We start from the raw sequence: 20,926 nt of genomic DNA, 5'->3' as shown, positions 1-20,926 counted from the left end.
TAGTCAATTATCAAGATAAGTTGGTTGCAATGAGAGTGTGTTAAGGATATGAAGTAGGTAATCTACATGTTCAGGGTGTCAATCACTAGACTAGCTGCCTGCTTCTTTATAGTGGTCTCATTCCACTGCCTTGGACCTGCTAGTCTGGTAATTATATCAAGGAGTCCAAATCAAGCTCCCCTGTCATCCAGACCACAAGCCTGTGTTTTAAGCATATATACACAGGACTCAAACTGAGCCAATAGTGTGAGGGGGTTCATTTGATTCAGTGGCTTTATATTCTGAAAAACAAACGGTATGGAACAATGAACACGATGAAATTCTCTTGGTATAATTGATATGCTATCTATTCACATTCTGTTACAAAGAAAATATATTCCACAGACCACTAAAGAAATGTATCTTGATATAATAAGGATTGCTCCTCTCCATGCCATCCTAACAAGCACAAACTGTAATTCCAAACCCCAGACTCAACTGAAACTCCTATCAGTGCAGAATGGCTGAAATGGATTGAACCAAATCTGGACAATGGGAAACAAATTCTGCATAAATGTTAAACATGCCAGGATTAAGTGGGGTCCTGCAAAACTTGATTTTTAAATGCTGCTCTTGTATATATTAGAGTGCTTTAGGTAAGGTGTGATGAAGTATAAGAATGATACCAGAGGAGCAGTCTTAACGAATACTGTGAAAGATAGGTATAAGCAACCTGGCAATTTAGGTTGCTTTGGGAGGAAACACAACAATTTAGAAATTATCCTCTGTTCAGCCCTCACGATTTTGAAAATCTCTTATCAAATCTTTTCTCAACTTTCTTTCCTCTGAGTAGTAACTTGTTCAATCTACCTCACAACTGAAATTTCGCATTCCTGGAAGCATTTTTGCAAACAGGATTGTAGAATTATAGCAAGATTAAGGCATGGGCAGAAAAGCAAACAGGGTCAAGCAGACCCCTTCAATACCCTATCCCTCCACTGGTGAAGTGGATTGCTATAAAAATTGATCACTGGATTCTGCTGCCCCTTTAGGCAAAGTAGAAGATGTAGCAATGATAGATGAGGCAGACAATAGACAAAACCCACCAGGTAGCTGAACCCTAACTGTACCAACATTTGCATGTGGAACATGCATTTAAGGTGAGAATGAAAAAGTTCAAAGGAGAAGTGAGGGGCAAGTTTTTTTACACAGAGAATTGTAGGAGTCTGGAATGTGCTGCCAGGAGTCCTGGTGGAGGCAGATACAACCTGGGGGCATTAAGGGACTTTTAGATCAGCACATGATTGTGCAAGGAATGGAGGGATAAGGATCAAGGGCAGGCAGAAGGGATTAGTTTAACTGGATATCATGATCAGCGCAACACCATGGACCAAAGGGCCTGTTCCTATGCTGTATTGTTTTATGTGATGAGCAGGCAGGATTGACGGTAGTGATAGCAATGTCAGGGAGAAACGTGAACTCAGCTTTGGGTGCATGTTGAAGCAGTAGTGGACACAACAAGTGGAATTTCTCCTTACTCCCCGCCTCTAATCTTCCCATTTTTAATGGAACTATTGACGAGAATATACCTTGAGATTTAACGCTGGCTTGGTATATTATTTCAGATGTCAAAGAAAATGAAAGAATATCTACTCTGGACAGCCAGGCTTTTAGAATAAAAACAAACAGGCACAAAGTAATAGTAATCATTTGAATTCAGTAATGTGTTGTTCTGCGCATCTGAATTTGATTGGTAAAACTGAAAAGAACACACTGGAAACAAAAGCATTATTGTCAGGAACGTCTTCATGGACCTATTACATTACAGATTCTTTTACAGTGCCACCATCCAGAGGTACGATTGACTAGATCACCGGATGAAATGGCATTCACAGCTTAAGTGCTGCGTGGGAGTTTTGCTTTCTCATAGCCAAAGCAAATGTTTTCTGGCATGAATCATGCCAAATTTTACTATTTCTCCTGCCACTTATTTGTGATGGTGGATGGCTTCAGCAGTATGGTACAAAGCAGTGAGTAGAGGTTGCATAAGTACATCAGCTGAACGTAATTGGTTAAAAGGTTAACTTCACTGCATTATATTATTCCAGCAAAGCATTGGAAAAATGTAGGAAATCAAAGCTCACAAAATAACAGAAGTGCCTTCACTTCCACTGTTATGTACAGATTTGTCCCCTTCCCGCACTGTCAATTGACTGTGGATTGAATGTCCCTTCTCTGTTTCCTCCCTGCTCTTTCTTTCCAGATCTTTGAGTGAAATTTTAAAGCAAATATGAACTTGAAATACACTTATCCTCCCTTATTAATATTGTTCTGGGAACATAAAAATAGCTCCTACGCTGATTTAAAAATGAAAAACCGAAAGAACTAGAGATGCTGGAAATCAGAAACAAAAACAGAAATTGCTGGAAAACCGAGCAGGTCTGGCAGCATCTGTGGAGAGAAAGCAAAGTTAATGTTTTGGATCCAGTGACCCTTCTTCAGAATTTCAGTTTTTGCAACAATTACTGATTTATAAATGGTATAACAGTGGATCAAGGCCCTCTGCAGCTCAAAAGTAAAATTCAGCTTGCAATGTGTGAGAATCTTTATAGACAATGTTTCTGTCTATGTCTTTTTTGATCTGTACATCCTTGCTTTACTATGATTTGCGTGTACTGCTCGTAAACAAAGGTTTTCACTGTACTTTGGTACATGTGACAATAAATCAATCAAATGCAAGTCTTGGAGTCATACAGCGCAGAAACAGACCCTTCAATCCAACTCGTGATGCCCAAACTAAACTAATCCTGTGCTTGACCCATATTGCTCTAAAGGTTGCCTATTCATGTACCTGTTCAAACATCTTTTAAATGTTGTACCTATACCTATAACTTCCTATGGCAGTTTATTCCAGACACGAACCTCCCTCTGTGTGAAGAAGTTGCCCCTTGTGTCCCTTTGGCTCCAACTACAATTATATCAGATTTTAGTAGATGGCACCTAGAGTACGGTTTACTGTTTTGGTTTCTTTACTGAAGAAACAATATAGTTCCTTACAAAGAAAGAGCAAAAAAATGTTCACAGGGCTAATTCGTGGGATGAGAGAACTGTTCTAGGTTTAGTAAGCTACTTTGTTCAATCCATGCAGTCACTTTCACTCATTCCACTGATTCTGCCTAACCAACCCTCACAATCACTTGAACTAACATAGAACAGATTGAGAATTCAGAACAAACCATCTCCATGTTGAAAGAGAAAAATATGTTAATGCTTCAATATGAACCTTCAGTCACATCCAAAGAAAACTTATTGTTCTGCTTCAAATGTCAACTAATTTCCTCTGCACTTTCAACATTGTAATCTGTGGTGCAGCAGTCCATGTCCAAAGTTGACTTAAAATGGCAGGACGCAAAAGGTCAGCTCAATGGTCTAAAAACAAGTAGTGAATGGCACATTGGTTCAAATTTTCCAAAATTCCTTTGATGTGTGAAAAGTTCCATTAGATTGGATAAGAGTAATTGTAATTCCTTTATCCAAAAATGGAGGGAGACAGAAAGCAAGAAATTACTGGTCAGTTAGCTTAACACCTGTTATGGAGAGGATATTGGAAGCTATTATTAAAGCAGAGCACTGAGAAAACTTCAAGGTACTCAAGCAGAGTCAACATGGCTTTGTGAAAGGAAAACATATTCAATCTATCTACTGGAGTCCTTTGAGAATGTAACGGATATTGGATAAACAGGAACAAGTGAATGTATTGTACTTGGATTTACGAAGGCATTTGCTCAATAGACTGGCATGGATAGATGTTGTTTCAAATTAACCTGCTCAGACATATTATAAAACATGTAAGGGCAGGTGGGAGTTGAACCCAGGCTTCCTGGGTCAGACGAGCACTGCACCACATCAGTCCCTTCATTGGCATAGATAGAAAATTTGCTCACAAATAAGAACTAAAGGATAAGCATCAATGGGTTATTTTCTCATTGGAAAAGGCAATGGGTGGTAATCAGTGTTGGAGCATCAACATTTTACAATTTGTTGGATGAAGGAGCTAAAGAGATAGCTACTAAATATACTGATAGTGCAAAGACAGATAGGAACGTAAGTTCTGAAGAGGACAGAAGAAAGCTACAATGGACAAAGATCTGGCAAATGGAATATAATGTAGGAAAATGTGAAATTGTTCATTTCAACATGTAAAAGCATATTATGTAAATAATGAAAGATTTCAAACCTCTGAATATTATCACTTGCTGCAAAGGAAGTGGAAAACAAAAATAGGGAGGTTTGCTTTGGTTGTACAGTTCATTGGCAAGACCACATCTGGTGTCCAGTGTATAATATTGGAGTGCTCATCTTAGGGAGAATGTAACTGCGTTGGAAATAGTTCAGAGAAGGTTTACCTGACTAATGCATAGAACAGACATGTTATTTTAATAGGAAACGGTAAAGAGGCACGGCTTGGATCAGCTTGAATCTAGAAGAGTAAGAAGTGCTTTGATCAAAACATACAAGACCCGAGGGGTTTTGCACATGGAAAGCACTTTTCCCTCTTGTGGGAGCATCTGGAATTGATGTCACAGCTTAAAATAAGAGATTGCACACTTAAGGTAGAGATGTGAAGAGATCCTTTCTCACAGAGAATCATGAGCCTTCTGAACTCTTTTCTTCAAAGTTAGTGGAAGCAGAGCCTTTGAATTTTTGTTAAAGCACAGATGTAGATATGTTCTTCATAAGTAAACAGGTGAAAGGTTTTCGGGGGTAGACAGACATGTGGACTAATCAGATCAGCCATGATGTTATTGAATGGCAAACCAGGGTCAAAGAGCTGAGTGGCTTACTCTTACTCTTAATTCATTTGTTCCCAATGGCAGGATGAAACTATGGAACTAAGTTGTCAATGAATTAACAGCAAATGTCAAATGTCTGCAGCCCCTTTTTCATGCATGTGCTTGTCATGTATGCTGATGAAAAGACATCCTAATCTCAATTAAGTGTACCTTTCCAATAAAATAATCAGAAGCATGTGCTTACAGATTCATGATTGCTAAGAGGTACAGCTAGATTTGAGAAGATTTGTAGCTCAGGTTGAGGTTCTGGAGGTGAGTTTGCTCGCTGAGCTGGAAGGTTAGTTTTCAGACGTTTCGTCACCATTCTAGGTAACATCATCAGTGAGCCTCCGACGAAGCGCTGGTGTTATGTACCGCTTTCTATTTATCTGGTTAGGTTTCCTTGGGCTGGTGATGTCATTTCCTGTTCTTTTTCTCAGGGGATGGTAGATTGGCTCCAAGTCAATGTATTTGTTGATGGAATTCCGGTTGGAATGCCGTGCTTCTAGGAATTCTCATGCATCTCTCTGTTTGTTTGGCTTGTCCTAGGATGGATGTGTTGTCCCAATCAAAGTGGTGTCCTTCCTTTATCTGTATGTAAGGATACGAGTGATGGTGGGTCATGTCGTTTTGTGGCTAGTTGACGTTCATGTATCCTGGTGGCTAGCTTCCTGCCAGTTTGTCCAAGGACAAACTGGCAGGAAGCTAGCCACCAGGATACATGAACGTCAACTAGCCACAAAACGACATGACCCACCATCACTCGTATCCTTACATACAGATAAAGGAAGGACACCACTTTGATTGGGACAACACATCCATCCTAGGACAAGCCAAACAAACAGAGACATGCATGAGAATTCCTAGAAGCACGGCATTCCAACCGGAATTCCATCAACAAATACATTGACTTGGAGCCAATCTACCATCCCCTGAGAAAAAGAACAGGAAATGACATCACCAGCCCAAGGAAACCTAACCAGATAAATAGAAAGCGGGACATAACACCAGCGCTTCGTCGGAGGCTCACTGATGATGTTATCTAGAATGGTGACAAAACGTCTGAAAACTAACCTTCCAGCTCAGCGAGCAAACTCACCTCCAGTACAGCAAGAAATTAGAACAGCAAATGGGATCTAATGCAAGGGGCATGGAGTACAAAAGTAGAGAAGTCCCTCCACATCCAAACCGGGCATTAGTGAGACTACACCCATGGTATTGAGAAAAGTTTTGATCTCCTTTGATATAAGTTTCCAACTTTACTTTCTTTTTCTGTAAAGGACATCCCCAGTTGAAGGAGCATCAACTGAACATTAACCGCAGTACATTAATACATTAATTAAGTCATTAATAGTTTTGATGTGCCTCTCTGGCCCAAAAGAACTAATTTTATATTTCTGCTATGCCAAAGTTCTTTGGTTTAATCCAACACTGATAAGTGTTAATATAACAAAAATGGATCATTTACTTAAAAATGTCTGAACGTCAATCCCATGTGTATGACCCAATTTGTGCTTTTCTCACTGCAAAATAACAAGGCAAATAGAAGGGCATTTTATTTCCTGGTTTCCTAGCCATGAAAATATTTCAGTGAGATTGACTGCTAAGATTGTTTGCAGACATAACATTTTTTTCTGGAGCCTATAACTTCTGTATTGTTGAGTCCAGAATTTTATCAAGTGTGGCATCAAGGAACCCTAGCAAAACAGGAATCAAAAGGAATCAGGCAGCAAACTCTTTGCTGATTGGAGTCAAACATGGCACATAGGAATACAGTCATGGTTGTTGGAGGTCAGTCATCTCAGCTTCAGCACATCTCTGCTGGGGTAGTGTCCTAAGTCCAACTATCTTCATTGTTTCATCTATGGCCTTTCCTCCTTCACTGGGTCAGAAGTTGGGATGTTCACTCATGATTGCACAATGTTCAACACTGTTTGTGATTCTTCAGTCCTGAAAGCAGTCCATGTTCAAATACAGCAGGAACAGGATAATATCCAGGCTTGGGCTGAAAAGTGGCAAGCTGCATTTGTGCCAGGCAATTACCAACTTCAATAACAGATAATCTAATCACCAACCATCGATATGCAATAGTGTTACCACCAACAAATCACCTTCTATCAACACCCTAGCAATTAGCGATAACAAGGTGCAGAGCTGGATGAACTCAGCAGGCCAAGCAGCATCTTAGGAGCAGGAAAGCTGACGTTTCGGGCCTAGAACCTTCATAGAAATGGGGAGGGGAAGGGGATTCTGAAATAAATAGGGAGAGAGGGTAAGGCAGATCAAAGATGGATAGAGGAGAAGATAGGTGGAGAGGAGACAGACAAGTCAAAGAGGCGGGGATGAAGACAGTAAAGGTGAGTGTAGGTGTAAGAATCCCCCTCATCCTCACAAACCATCCCAGCAACCTCCAGATCCAACGCATCATCCTCCGACACTTCCGCCATCTGCAATCCAACCCCAACACCAAAGACATATTTCCCTCTCCACCCTTGTCTGCTTTCTGGAGGGACCACTCTCTCTTGACTCCCTTGTCCGCTCCACACTCCTCTCCAGCCCCACCACACCCAACATTTTCCCCTGCAACCGCAGCAAGTGCTACACCTGCCCCCACACCCCCATCCCAGGCCTCAAGAAGACTTTCCACATCAAGCACATCTGCTAATGTGGTATACTGCATCTGCTGTTCCTGTTGTGGCCTCCTCTAAATCAGGGAAACTAAGCAGGGGCTTGGGAGCCGCTTTGCAGAACACCTACGCTCGGTTCACAATAAACAACTGCACTCCCAGTCGCGAACCATTTCAACTCCCACTTCCATTGCTCAGACGACACGTCCATCCTGGGCCTCCTGCAGTGTCACAACGATGCCACCCGAAGATTGCAGGAACAGCAATTCATATTCCGCTTGGCAACCCTGCAGCCCATGGTATCAATGTGGATTTCACAAGCTTCAAAATCTCCCCTCCCCCCACTGCATCCCAAAACCAGCCCAGCTCGTCCCCGCCTCCCTAACCTGTTCTTCCTCTCACCTTTCCCTTCCTCCCACCTCAAGCCACACCCCGATTTCCTACCTACTAACCCCATCCCGCCCCCTTGACCTGTCCGTCCTCCCCAGACTGACGTATCCCCTCCCTACCTACACTCACCTTTACTGGCTCCATCCCTGCCTCTTTGACTTGTCTGTCTCCTCTCCACCTATCTTCTCCTCTATCCATCTTCGATCTGCCTCCTCCTCTCTCCCTATTTATTTCAGAACTTCCTTCCCCTCCCACATTTCTGATGAAGGGTCTGGACCGAAATGTCAGCTTTCAAGCTCCTAAGATGCTGCTTGGCCTGCTATGTTCATCCAGCTCCACACCTTGTTATCTCAGATTCTCCAGCACCTGCGGTTCCCATTATCCTTTACTATTAGTATTCAGCTGAAACTGAATTGGACTAATCATATAAACACAGTGGTTATATTTTCAGAGGCTAGAGATACTGCAGCAACTAACTCACTTCCTGACTCCCCAAAATCTATCCTCCATCTATAAGGCATAAGCCAGGACTGTGATAGAACATCCCCCAACTGACTGCATGACTGCAGCTCCAACAAGTCAAGAAACGTATCATCGTACAGGACAATGCAGAGCCACATCCGCAAACATCCACTTCCTCCACCATCAACACTCAATAGCTGCAGTGTATCAATGTATACCATTTTCAAAATGCACTGCAGAAATTTACCAAGGCTCCTTAGACAGCACCTTCCAAACCCACAACTACTTCAGCAGGCATGTGGGAATACCATCAATTGCAAGTTCTTCTTCAAGCCATTCACCATCATGACTTGGGAAAAATTTGCCGTTTCTTGAGTTTCACTCAGTCAAATTTCTAGAATTCCTTCTCAAAGGACATTGTGGGTCAGTGAACCACCACTTTCTAAAGATCAACTAGGGACAGGCAATAAATGCTGACTCAGCCAGCGACATCCATGTCCCAAGTGCATTAAAAAAAATTAAAGTCGACAAACAAACCTTTCTATCTTTATGGGCAGTTTACTTTGAGGTCAGTGGTAAGTGTTGTCTCTCAGCCAATGAATGCAGAATCCAGGCCAATATATAAATGACATTCACGGTCCCAAAAATGACAGTCATAGTCCCATGGTGCTCCACAGAATATCTATTTAAATATGTCAAAACAACAGTATCGATAAACTAATATCACAAACTCTATTCTATTTTGGGGTCTCCAATTTTACAAATATCACCAGCTAGCCACTTCAAAAGATAAATGTGGATATGCTCAACACAAGCAGAAAAAATGATTTATATACTGCTTTTCATGCTAGACGATAAGTTCCAAAGTGCGTCACAGTGGGAAGTAGGGAACAAAATAGTTAGCTATGGAGTTATAGCTTAGGAAGATTCACAGAACCATTTAGCACAGAAGGAGGCAATTTGTTACATAGTGCCCATACACTTTCTTTGAAAAAGCTATCCACTCGGTTGTTCTTCCAGGCTCTTACTCAACAGCTCTGCAGAATGACTGAAAATTTGCCGCAAAATATGGACTTTGAGAAGAGGTTTAAAAAAGGAGAAAGACAAGGTGCAGTCATGGGCTTTATGGACAGAAAGCCAGGCCAAGACAATTTAAGAATTTAAGGCTTTGCTACCAATTGTGAGCCAATGAGAGGGGCAACACAAAGGTCAAAATTGCAAAATCAAAAGCTTCAGGAAGCATCCGCTGAAGGGAAATTGCAGGTACTAGAGCGGGCAAATACACTGCAGTGAATCAAAGATGGAGACAGGGAGTTTGAAGTTAATTTGCTGGGCAAATCGGGCACACCACCAAAGACAGAAATGTGCAATTGGCCTTGGTATTGCAAATGGTGCAGGTTGCCAAGATTTTACACATTCTCCTGCAGTCTGAGTGGCTAATGTTAGGATTCGAAGCAGAAGGGACCGGGCTTTGAAGGGAAACGGCAAGGTAGAATGGAGGTTTCTCTGGGTGGAAACAGCATTCATGATTGGAGCTGCAAACAGTTGTCTCTGTTGGCCAGATATTAAATTGGAGAAAGTTATCCATAACTCAATGTCAGAGAGTCAGGCAGTCTGAAAGCAAAAAGTGAGAGTCAGATCAAAAAAAGGTGATGGTACAGAACTGAATGGTGTCAGCACACTGACAGCAGCTGTCCCTGTGCCTGCAGGCAATATCACAATCAGCAAAAACAGAACATTGGGGAATAGGAGTTGATGCTGTGGTGTAAGGAAGAGAAAATGCAAGAGATACTTTGTTGTCTCAAAGTGTAGAGCTGCATGAACACAGCAGGCCAAGCAGCATCAGAAGAGCAGGAAGGCCGACGTTTGGGGCCTAGACTCTTCTTCAGAAATGGATCTAGGTCCGAAACGTCAGCCTGCCTGCTCCTCTGATGCTGCTTGGCCTGCTGTGTTCATCCAGCTCTACACCTTGTTATCTCAGATTCTCAAGCATCTGCAGTTCCTACTATCAGAGATACATTGACTGTGATTTAGTCTGTTACATCTTCTTTTCAGCCTGTACAGCTTCTCACATGTAATAATGCAAACTTTTAAGCATTTACAATGGTGCAGAAAGGCAGAAAATTATTTAAGGTAGCGAACCAGGTTACTTAATTTCAGATGATTTTGAAATGTTTATATCACATTTTTTGATTATCTTGCTTCTCTCTTTGTTCCTGATAAAACAACAGCAACATCCTGAACTGTTCATGATTGCAGCTTTAAGATATTTTTACGTCTCTGCAATTAGCTAAACATAAGCACTTAACTACCTTACTTCTATGGAGGTCTTATGGCATAGTTGAGAGAATCCATGTTTCTCAGCCAGTTTGAGTCCCTGGGCCCGATGATCAACAAAAGTCCGTTCATAATGTAACCAAACAAGTTGAGCATCAATTTACAAATCCATTCAACCACAGGCAGGCAATAACAGCTCCACACTTTGTTACCACTAAAAGCGTTCCTGGTCAGTTCTGTGCAAGGAAAACTGTTGCCGCCTCCACCATCGCTATCCTTATAGCAGAACTACAACATGCATGTAAAAGCACATGTTACCATTGCCATATTGCCTTTGAGTGAACTGTAACACAACATTACACTGAGCTGCTTAGGACATATTTATTTTAGGAGAAAATGATTCACACTTTGAAAAACAAGGGCTTGAAAATTTAGAGATTTTCATTTCAAGGATAGGTGCATGATATGCCCACCAGAATATCTGAATTTGGGAAGATTTTCCTAATTAACAGAAAACTGCAAAGTAGCTGCACCATCATGGATGTATCACATGCGGAGCAGAAGATAACTGTGTAACATCACGCAGGGAAGCTGTACGTTTCATACACAGCTCACCAGCTGGAAGATAATAAAGTGTGAGGCTGGGTTCATCTGATGAAGGGTCTAGGCCCGAAACGTCAGCTTTTGTGCTCCCGAGATGCTGCTGGGCCTGCTGTGTTCATCCAGCCTCACTTTATTATCTTGGATTCTCCAGCATCTGCAGTTCCCATTATCACTAGCTGGAAGGCTAGGTTGTGACGTTCCAAATAACTTTATTCTAAAGTGAGACAGTCCACTGGTGCTACATTTTTTGTTTGTTCAGGGGAGGTGGGGAGAAGTCCAGGCTGAAACAAAAGCTTGAAAGGCCCCACACAGACACTACTTACTTTGCAGATTGTGTGGTAAGTTTCACTCAGCATGTGAGCCAGCCTTGAAATTCCCTTCCTTGCCCACACCATTCAAGCTTCAGAGGCTATTTTGGAATGGATGGAAGATCCACCCCAACTGGCCCTACTGTGAACTTGAAGTAGATATTGCCACTTGTTACTTGGTTTCTGGCCCTCTTGCTGCTCTCCTGCAGGCAGGCTCACATCAACAGTGCACCGTAAAGGCCCACTGAAATTCTGAGACCATTTCTCAAATCACTTAGTTCTCAGTCATGCAAATTTTTCAAATCTTACATCTCATTGAGATTCTCACCACCTGCAAAGCTCCTCATCGGGACCCCCTATATTTTGTAGAAATTAGAAAAAGTTCCATTATTTCCACAACATTAGCACAGTGGTTGGACAATTCCTTGGTTCAAACTCATTGGTTTGAAGCAGAACCATCTGGCTTGATGGAAGTGTACCCATTGTAAGCAAACCATGCAGTAGCTTTAACATTGGAAGTAGTGGAATCTGCATCTGCTCACCCACCAATCAAGCCAGAATCAAGCACTTTGGAATTGCACAACCAGACATGGAAAGGTGAAAGAAAATTTTGTTTCTCTTTCTGTCTGTTATACTTATGAATTATCTGAGAATGACGACAATTAAAACAGTTTTTTTAACTTCTTTGATTCTTCTTGAGAGATTAGATGTGTGTGCCAATAAATAAATCTGGTGATTTCTTCAGGTCCTTTAGAGGTCTCAACCGAGTGAGGCCAGCAGGTTCCGGTATCAATCAGGTATCCCGAAGCAGATTGCTAGTGAGGGAATGAGACACTGCGGCGACGGTAAGACAGTCCCATTTGTGGAAAAGGCTAAGTTTGAGCCACCAGATGCTAGCAGCATGTTTTTTTTGGTGGTACGTACTTAAGCGGCCTCCAGCGAGAATATGAAGTTCGTTGGTTCAGACCTGATTTAACTGGGTGGAGTTTTCACAGATCAGTCTCCACCAATTTGTACTCGAAGACTGGTGTCAGGGTCTGATTTACACGTGCAAGCTACAAACTGGCTGTTTCAGGTCAGCACCTGAGATTGATAAAATGAAGGACACACAAACACAAGAACACAAAAAGGCCAATCAGCTCCTCAAGTCTGTAACACCATGCAGTGATATCATGGCTAACCTGCAACCTAACTCACCCTCTGTACTACATCTCATCATACCTGTGACGAATAGCATTCCATCAATACTAGATTTAATATTACAATTAATCTAGCATCAATTACCAATTTTGGAAGAAGAGTTCAAAACTTATACCATGTTTTACCTGAAGGAGAGTTTCCCAGTTTCATAACAGTTCTGAAGACAGGGTGGATAATTAGAGGCTTTTTCCCTAGGTTGAAGTTTCAATTATAAGGAGGCACAGTTTCAAGGTGAGAGGGGGAAAGTTTAAGGGAGATGTGTGAGGGAAGTTTTTCATGCAAAGAATGGTAGAAGCCTGCGATGCATGACCAGAATGGGGCACGTTGATGACATTTAAGAGGCACCCAGATGGGTACATGAAGAGGGAGGGAATTGAGGGATACAGATTGAAAAATGGCAGGTTTGTTTTTAGATTATTTAGGGCATAATCGTTGGCACAGGCTTGGAGGGCCGAAGGGCCTGTTCCTGAGCCGTACTTTCTCATTTATTCTTTTCTACCCTATTTCAACATTGGAGGACTGCAATTAATTGGACAGGCATGATTTGTCACAAAAATTGACTTTCTAAAGGAGTATTGGCAAGTTCTGTTAACTAACAAAGCCCAATAAATACAAGCCTTTGTAACACCAGATGTACTTTATTGATTCAACGTCTTGCAGCTTTGAATGAAAATACACCAGGAACATTTTAATGACCAACAAATGAAAATATGGTGTTGCAGTTTTGTTTCCATAGTCAACTTGATTGTTTTTAACTAACCCTAGAAGAATATAGATACTATTTAAATGAATTGTTTGATCAGATACAAAAAGCCAATTTGGTTATAAATCAGACTAAGAATTTACCAGTGTGAAGGTGATTTATTTAGATCACAGTATGGGACAAACCTAAATAGCATCAAAGTGAAGGTATGGGCTATTTTGGATTTTACCAAGGACAAAGCATGAAGTTGTACATAATGCTGACTATATGTCCTGAATGTCAGTACTGTCGTTCAAGCTCTAATAAATTTCTTGAAGGCAGAAAATTTGAATATACTCAACAGTGTCAAAACGCCTTTGACAACATGAAAACCATGCAGAAACCACACCAGTTTTAGGGGACCAAATTATCAGGATCCATTCAAACTATTGTGTTTACCAGTGAGGGGGCTGTTTTACTGCAAGAGGTTCAGACTGCTATCAAATGACCTGTCAGCTATTTTACAAAGAAACTGACCGCATGCCAGCAAAAATAATTTATAGCAGAAAAGGAGGCATTGAAAATTGTGATAGCCCGATATCATTGTTTCCAATGTAAATTCTCAAAACATGGAAGAAACTGTTATTGGCACACCACAATCCTTTGATTATCCTGGAAAAATATCAGGAGAAGAACTTACAATTAGCTAGGTAGAGCTTAACTCTCCAAACATATTGTTTGAAAATTGTTCATGTGCCAGGAAAAGAAAATGTTACACTGGGCACTTTATTGAGAACATGCATATAGGACATAGAGTGATGTGATGCCCATGACTAATAAGATTGCTTCTAACAAGTAATGAAAATGCTCCAAAGACACATTTTATTCTTCCAAGAAAGGGTCACTCAACCCGAAATGTTAACTCTGATTTCTCTCCACAAATGCTATCAGATCTGTTGAGCTTTTCCAGCAAATTCTGTTTTTGTTTCTGGTTTACAACCTCTACGGTTCTGTTTTTATTACGATAATGTTTAGGCTTAAGGTACAATCAGGTTTGTACTCAGCTAAGTAAACGTTAACAGGCTTTATTTAATAACAATATTTAACTAGAAAAGGTAAGGGGGGGGTGCATGTTGTGTGACCCAACACACTCAGGAAGTGGTTACAACTTGTTCTGATATTATCATAAGATCACTGATGATAAAGTTCCTAACTATTATAGTATCCCATTATTTTGCATGTGTGTCAGTGTGTTTTCCATCTTATTATGCTAATAAGTTACATTTTGTACTTTGACAAAGAAAGTCCCAGAAGACTGTTGTCAGAGGCTTTATAATAAATCTTCAACATAGGTATCATTCCATAGTCTGACCCAAATAGCTTGCTAAAAATAAACACACGGGGTTTCAGAACATCACTGAAAGTCTATTTTAGAGCACATTACTACTATCCAACACAATACACAACTTCAAAATAAGATAGACGAGCGCTTACAATAGCAATATTATTTGTTGTATCACGATAGTGCATCTTGAAGATTAGACTGCCAACTGAATGAGATAACTGTCTGCATCATAGATATAGGATGCAGTGTCACTGATGCGTTTTCCTCATTGGAGATCAAAATATCTTGGTCATATTTTGACCTTTGCTCTTTAACTAAAATGTTACTCTTTTTAAAAGAAACAAAAGCATCACATACTTCTCATTTCAAAAGCAATTTCACTATGGACCATTCAAAAATATTTCTTAAATTATCCATAAGGAAAGGCATTCATGATATTAAAATGAAACAAACAGTCTGAACAGCTGAATATTAACATTAACATCAACCGTAAAAATACAAAGCAAAGACAATAGGATTCAAAATTTGGTATCTCCTCCACTTTACAAATGAAGCAGCTTTTTAAGGACAGTTTTTTCTACAGAACACATTACATTCAGTAGTATTTGCAAATCTTTAACAAACTTAAAATTCTATATTTTAATGAAACTGAGGGTGGTTAGACACAAGGTCTTCCTTGGTAATGGTGGGCACTAGACGGATAAGCACAGATGAGCCAAGAGACTTTTTGGGGATTGGTTCAGCAGGGTTTTTGCAATAAGTCATCAGTGAAGTGCTGCAAATGGAATGATGAGGGTATCTGACTTATTCAAATGGGTCTGTGAAAATGCAGATTGGATTGGAATTAAATCTCAGCAAGAAACCAATGTTTTTTTTAATAAACTAAAAACAGCTATTCTAACTGCAATGTCACAATAACAAAAATAGTCTAAAGCAACTGATATATTAGAAACTTCACGAGTCAGTAACTGGAGAATGGAAAAAAGTGGAATTACTTGAAAAGACATTTGTAAATGCTTACACTTTCAACTTGTTCCAAGGAAAGTCTTAAATTATTTGAATTTTCAATTGTGTTACAATTACTTACTGTTCTTTTTGTACAGAAGAACTTCAAAGCAGTTTGATTCATAATTGTCAAATGTCTGTCTGACCTTCTCAATGGTTTTCTTATCTGTCAGGTCACCATACATAAAACTGCACAGAAAAAGAGAAAAAGGACATGATTTAAATTTTCACCTCTTCCTGCTTTCATTGGGATTGCGCTCTGATCTTAAATCTGTACTCAACAGGAAACAGGAGGGAAAATAGTGTTTACTGTTGATCAATGGTTGTACCACCACACAAGTACCTCGCAGATTTATTCAATAATGCTTATTTATATGGAAGTCAATATGAGAATATTTTACCCACGTTAAGCACTCATGTTACATATAATAAGGTTATAAGTGTATATTGCGGAATTGTTATATGATGATCACAGAATACCTACAGTATGGAAGTAGGCCATTCAGCCCATTAAGTCCGCACAGACCCTCCGAAGCCCATCCCACCCAGACCAACCCCAATCCTATCTCATAACCCTCCACTTCCCTTGGCTAATCCACCTAACCTGCATATCTTTGGACTGTGGAAGGAAACCCACACAGGCACAGACAGATTGTGCAAACTTCACACAGACACATAGTAGCTCAAAGGTGGAGATGAACCTCTGGGTCCCTGTCACTTTGAGGCAGCAGTGCTAACCACTGTGCCACCATGCTGTCCTATGATCACTGGCAACCACCCACAATTATGTTGACAGTGAGCATCTGGGCCTACAGTTGTGCTCACTGGAACTCAACAGTCATGCAAATTTCCCAGTGTCTTCCAAAGTTAACCTAAAAGCCACTTCAACTCAGTGTTGCCACTCGTGCTTCGAGGAAAAGTAACCAATCGCTAGGGCAAAAAGGCAGAGGAAGCACAATTACTTCAGGACACTACAGCCACACATTGGAGTAGAATACTCGGAGGTGCAGTGCTTAAGATAAGTCAATGTCTGTTTGAAACTTAACCTCCTTCCAACCAGTGCCATTTTTAAGGGATATCCTAGAGTTGCAGCTCAAAAATGCCAGAGCAGCATAAAAAGGCATAAATGAATGAAACATTTGTAATTCAGGCAGAACTTATGTACTAATAGCAGAAGAAAATCAGAATGCGTTTACAGAAGTCAGCTTCAGGTTTTGTTAAAAATGCACATTCTAAACAAGCCAAATGGTGAAATAAGAGCTTCAGGCCAATGGCTGATGGATACATCAATGCCAGTTGTGTGTGTGTGTTATACACAGGCAGCCTTTCATCCCTTTACTAATGAAGGAGCAGTCAGACAATCAAAGGCCCCAAGCTCTGTAAAGGTAGTCATAAAGTACATACAGTGCCACTTCCTGCAGCTCCTGCATTTACCAGGACAGGTTGAAACAAGGAGGGATTTGGATTTGGCAGCATCATGGGGGCTGTAGATAGAATGATGGGACTGGATCACATACGCTATTGGCTTTGACACTAGACTCAGCTACTAAGAGTGACAAATGATGACAAGTAACAACATTCAAATTTAAAAGCTCATTTCATTTTTATCACTACTTTTAATATTCTGAATGTCTATCTTTTTTCCTAAAATGTTATTTTGTCATTGACAATTATTCATGATGCAAGTCCCATCTGGAAACAGGAAAACAATCTGGATGTCATTTACAGCTCCACCCATCCATCTTGCAGAATGATGTCTACCTGGGGTGGAATCTCTTTGTTTTGAACACGGTTTGTTGTGGCTATTAAGGCTAATTCATGAGTGGCAGTCCCTTTTGCAGCTGGCACTGGTGAATAGCATTGACCCAGATAACTGAAGTTTCTTCCTTCCGCTGGGCTCTCAATTTCTAGCATCTGATTTTTTTTATCCTCTACTTTGGCCTGACCACCTGCCATCAAGCATTCTAGACCCAGAAAAACTTTCACTTGCAGAAATCCTTGTAATACAGTTAGGGATGACCTGTTAGTAAGGTCTTTGCTGATGCAGCCATCAAATGGATTCACATGGCCCAGCTAATAACTGCTGACTCAAGACGGCAAACATGCTGGGGATCCCTGCACACTGGTGCCCTTCCATATTCAGTACTCTGTTTTGCCGGGGATCCCTAAATTCAGGAGTGGCAGTGAAGTTGGAAATTACCCAGCTGCTCTTCTTGGCTGTAGAAGTTGTCCAAACCTAAAGAGATTGCAGAGAACACAAGCCTAGCAAACACAGCACTTAGAAGTTTCGGTTGGTTTACTTCAAGGGACAGATTGCTAGTAATTGTTGATCCAAGCTATAGGAACCTCCACTAGGATGGTGTCAACATTGATGGAAGGTGGAATCTGTAGAGTCTAGCCCATAACTTTGGTCTTTCTGGTGCTAATGGTCAGTCTAAGCTAATCACAGGCTGAGGGGAATTGGTCTACAAGCTGCTGTCAGTCATCTTCAGTAGGGGTTGTCAGGTCAGCCTCATCTTTGATGGGTAAGGATTTTGTTGATAGCATAAACTCTTGCAAGTTGAAAAACTTGGCATCAGCTCTAGCCTGCAGACAGACATTTCAATTGCCAAAGACATACAGTAGCAATGTCCAAAAAAAAGCCATACCAGAGCACCATCCCTGCTGTACTCCATTGATATTAAAAGCCTTCTATGTTACTTGATTGAATCTGACAAAAATGCTCATATCCTGATGGAAAGAAGTCGTCGAGGCAGACAGAAATCCATCTCTGTCAAAGGCAAAGGCCTTACTAACATCTAGGAAGCAGTATGGAGTAGTTGGCACTGTTCACAGCACCTCTCCTGTAACTGCTGAAATAACAAAATTAAGTTTGTTGTGGATCTGCTGGGTCTGAAGCCAATCAAGACTCACATGAAATGCATGTTCATGCTGCAAAATATATCTAATAAATAACCATGTTCATAGCATTCTGAAATGAGCAACAATAGACCTCAGTCAAATGTGCTTCACCTCCTCTTTGCAATGATCAGACAAGACATACCACATCTGGAAAAAGAACAGTTTTGAAAGCTGTTTGGTAGGAAGTTGGGGTACTGAACATACTACTCTCAAGTGGCTGCTACACAACTTTAAAGACAACTCTTTCCTGCAACTGTTCCAATGAAAGAAGCAAAAGATTTAACATTATGACGAACGTGATGAATGCAGCATTTTCAGTACACATTTGGGAGCTGTAGAAACAAAAAAAAGACTCATAACCAAATGAACACAGTCTCTGAGGTTTGCTGTATTTGGAAGGAAATGTTTGTAAGGAAATGCATCAGACAAATAGCAAACTAAGGGTATAAATCTCAACATACATGCATTCTGTTGCTTCAAAGATACAAAATTTTTCTGCTTACCCTCAGGTAGTTAAGCCACAAAAATTGTGAACAGCATTGACTTCTCCTTCCCACAACCTACATTGGTCTATGCCTCTATTGTTATGAGCAATTTGAAAAGGTGGGCTGATTCCTTTCCTTGTCCCACTCCTCAATGGCCACAACGAAGTTTGAATTCAAAAGGAAGAAGATATTGCCAGAATTTAGATGCTATAGCTCAGTGTCAAGAACAGGTCAACCCAGTTCCTGTTTAAAATAATGCCAATAGGTCAGACAATTACACACAGAGCTAAATAATACATTCAATTCAAGATTTAAAAAATTGATTGATACATATCCCGAGTATTGGCCTACGGTTGATCTCACTTCCCCAAGTTAGCGGAAATTAAGTTTCTTTCTCGTTCAGTTATTGACTGGTTGAAGTCTCTTTTTCTGGAGACAGACATATAGATTTAGACTTGTCTTTTAAGAGTCCTTAACTTGCAATAATGAGGTTTTCTATTGCATTTCAAACTCACATACTTTGATGAGTGGTTTTTACAGAAAAAGAGCAAAGCCCTGTGACAAAACCTGTGTCAGTGTTCACAGCTAATGTTTTTTAACTACTCAACCTAGGTCATGGGACCTGTCCGAAAAAGTGCTGCCAATTTGATAGCTTCATTCTGTCATCTTGAGTTTTGCAAGTGCAACATTTTTGTTCCTGTAGTCTGTGTCTTTTACCTTGCAAAGTGTTATTTTCAAAACATTCAAGGCATATGTACATCCAACCAATATTATAAATTTAAATAACATCTTCACAACACTATAGTTTCATCTTTAATGGCCTGAACTGGAGTGATATCTGCGAACCAATTGATGTTTCTGGGTCCTCTCTAGCTAACGTCTCTTTTGCACTAGGAAAGTGTTTACCTTGACATGCACAGTGCTTGACACTTGCTTTAAACTAGAATAACCCCAAGGAGGATCCTATGTCATGGAACCTTAAATCGAGCCATGATTATCACAAGTGCAGAAAAAATACTTGATATTACCTACAGGAGATGGTTTAACTACAATGAGGAGCAAGTGGTAAAGACCAGTCTCTCAACTTATCCAGGAGTGACTTTGTTTGATGAACACATCCAGTATTGAGAGCAGCATTCAGAAGGCTCCATCGGCCAAAGAATGTTGTGTCCTCAATGAATCATATGACGTCGCAGACCGATGCAAAGCTATGGACATACCCTCCTCAGGGAAGCCTATCCTCTCAACTTTGTTCAATTCAACTCAAACCGCAGCAGCAATTGCCAGGAGCCAGGAAAACTGAAGGTTTCAACAAAAAGGCAATCATGAAGAAATAAATAAAACTACGCAAAATAGTCCATACCCATGTACAGAAATGGTCACTGCAAATCACTAGACTTCAATATTTATTCAATCAACAACAATCTCAATTTAGGAGACACTTCAAATTAATCCAGATTCATTTCTCTGCCATGCAATGACCAATGTGCATGTTGAGAGTTGTGCCTTATTTGAACTAGGATGATTCATTAAAGGGTCCAAATTTCAATCATTTACAAATAGAAATGGGAGTTTTGCTTGCCAGGAGTGCGCGACCTTTACATTGCCCAAAATCATGGATCAGAAAATTAAGTAAGCTACATAAGGTTCAAAATTTGACCTTCAAAATGCACTGGTAGATGTCCTTTTGCCAGTGAAATCTTGCAAAATCAGAGTTATACAAAAGTTTTTAAACTTCTGTTTACTTGCTTTTGTTTCTGTCTATATCAATGAACAAATGTTGGTCAGAATTGCAGCTTCATTTGAAAGAAGACCATTCCCCACTGTAGT

General features: G+C 40.5%; 1 protein-coding gene across 4 annotated transcripts in view; it reads right to left on the bottom strand.

Moving 5' to 3' along the window:
* kcnh5b (potassium voltage-gated channel, subfamily H (eag-related), member 5b) overlaps window positions 1–20,926 on the bottom strand; it is a 288,070-nt gene that overhangs the window by 212,454 nt on the left and 54,690 nt on the right. For all 4 annotated transcript variants that reach the window (XR_007248323.2, XM_048538289.2, XM_048538290.2 and 1 more), the window contains exon 3: window positions 15,793–15,899. Coding sequence is in view for 3 of the 4 variants with exons in the window: in XM_048538289.2 (XP_048394246.1) it covers window positions 15,793–15,899 (107 nt within the window). In the remaining variant the exon portion in view is untranslated. The remainder of the gene's footprint in view (window positions 1–15,792; window positions 15,900–20,926) is intronic.

The sequence above is a fragment of the Stegostoma tigrinum genome, chromosome 10, assembly GCF_030684315.1.
Source record: "Stegostoma tigrinum isolate sSteTig4 chromosome 10, sSteTig4.hap1, whole genome shotgun sequence".
NCBI classification, from domain to species: Eukaryota; Metazoa; Chordata; class Chondrichthyes; order Orectolobiformes; family Stegostomatidae; genus Stegostoma; species Stegostoma tigrinum.
This window is presented reverse-complemented; position numbering and strand designations above follow the sequence as displayed.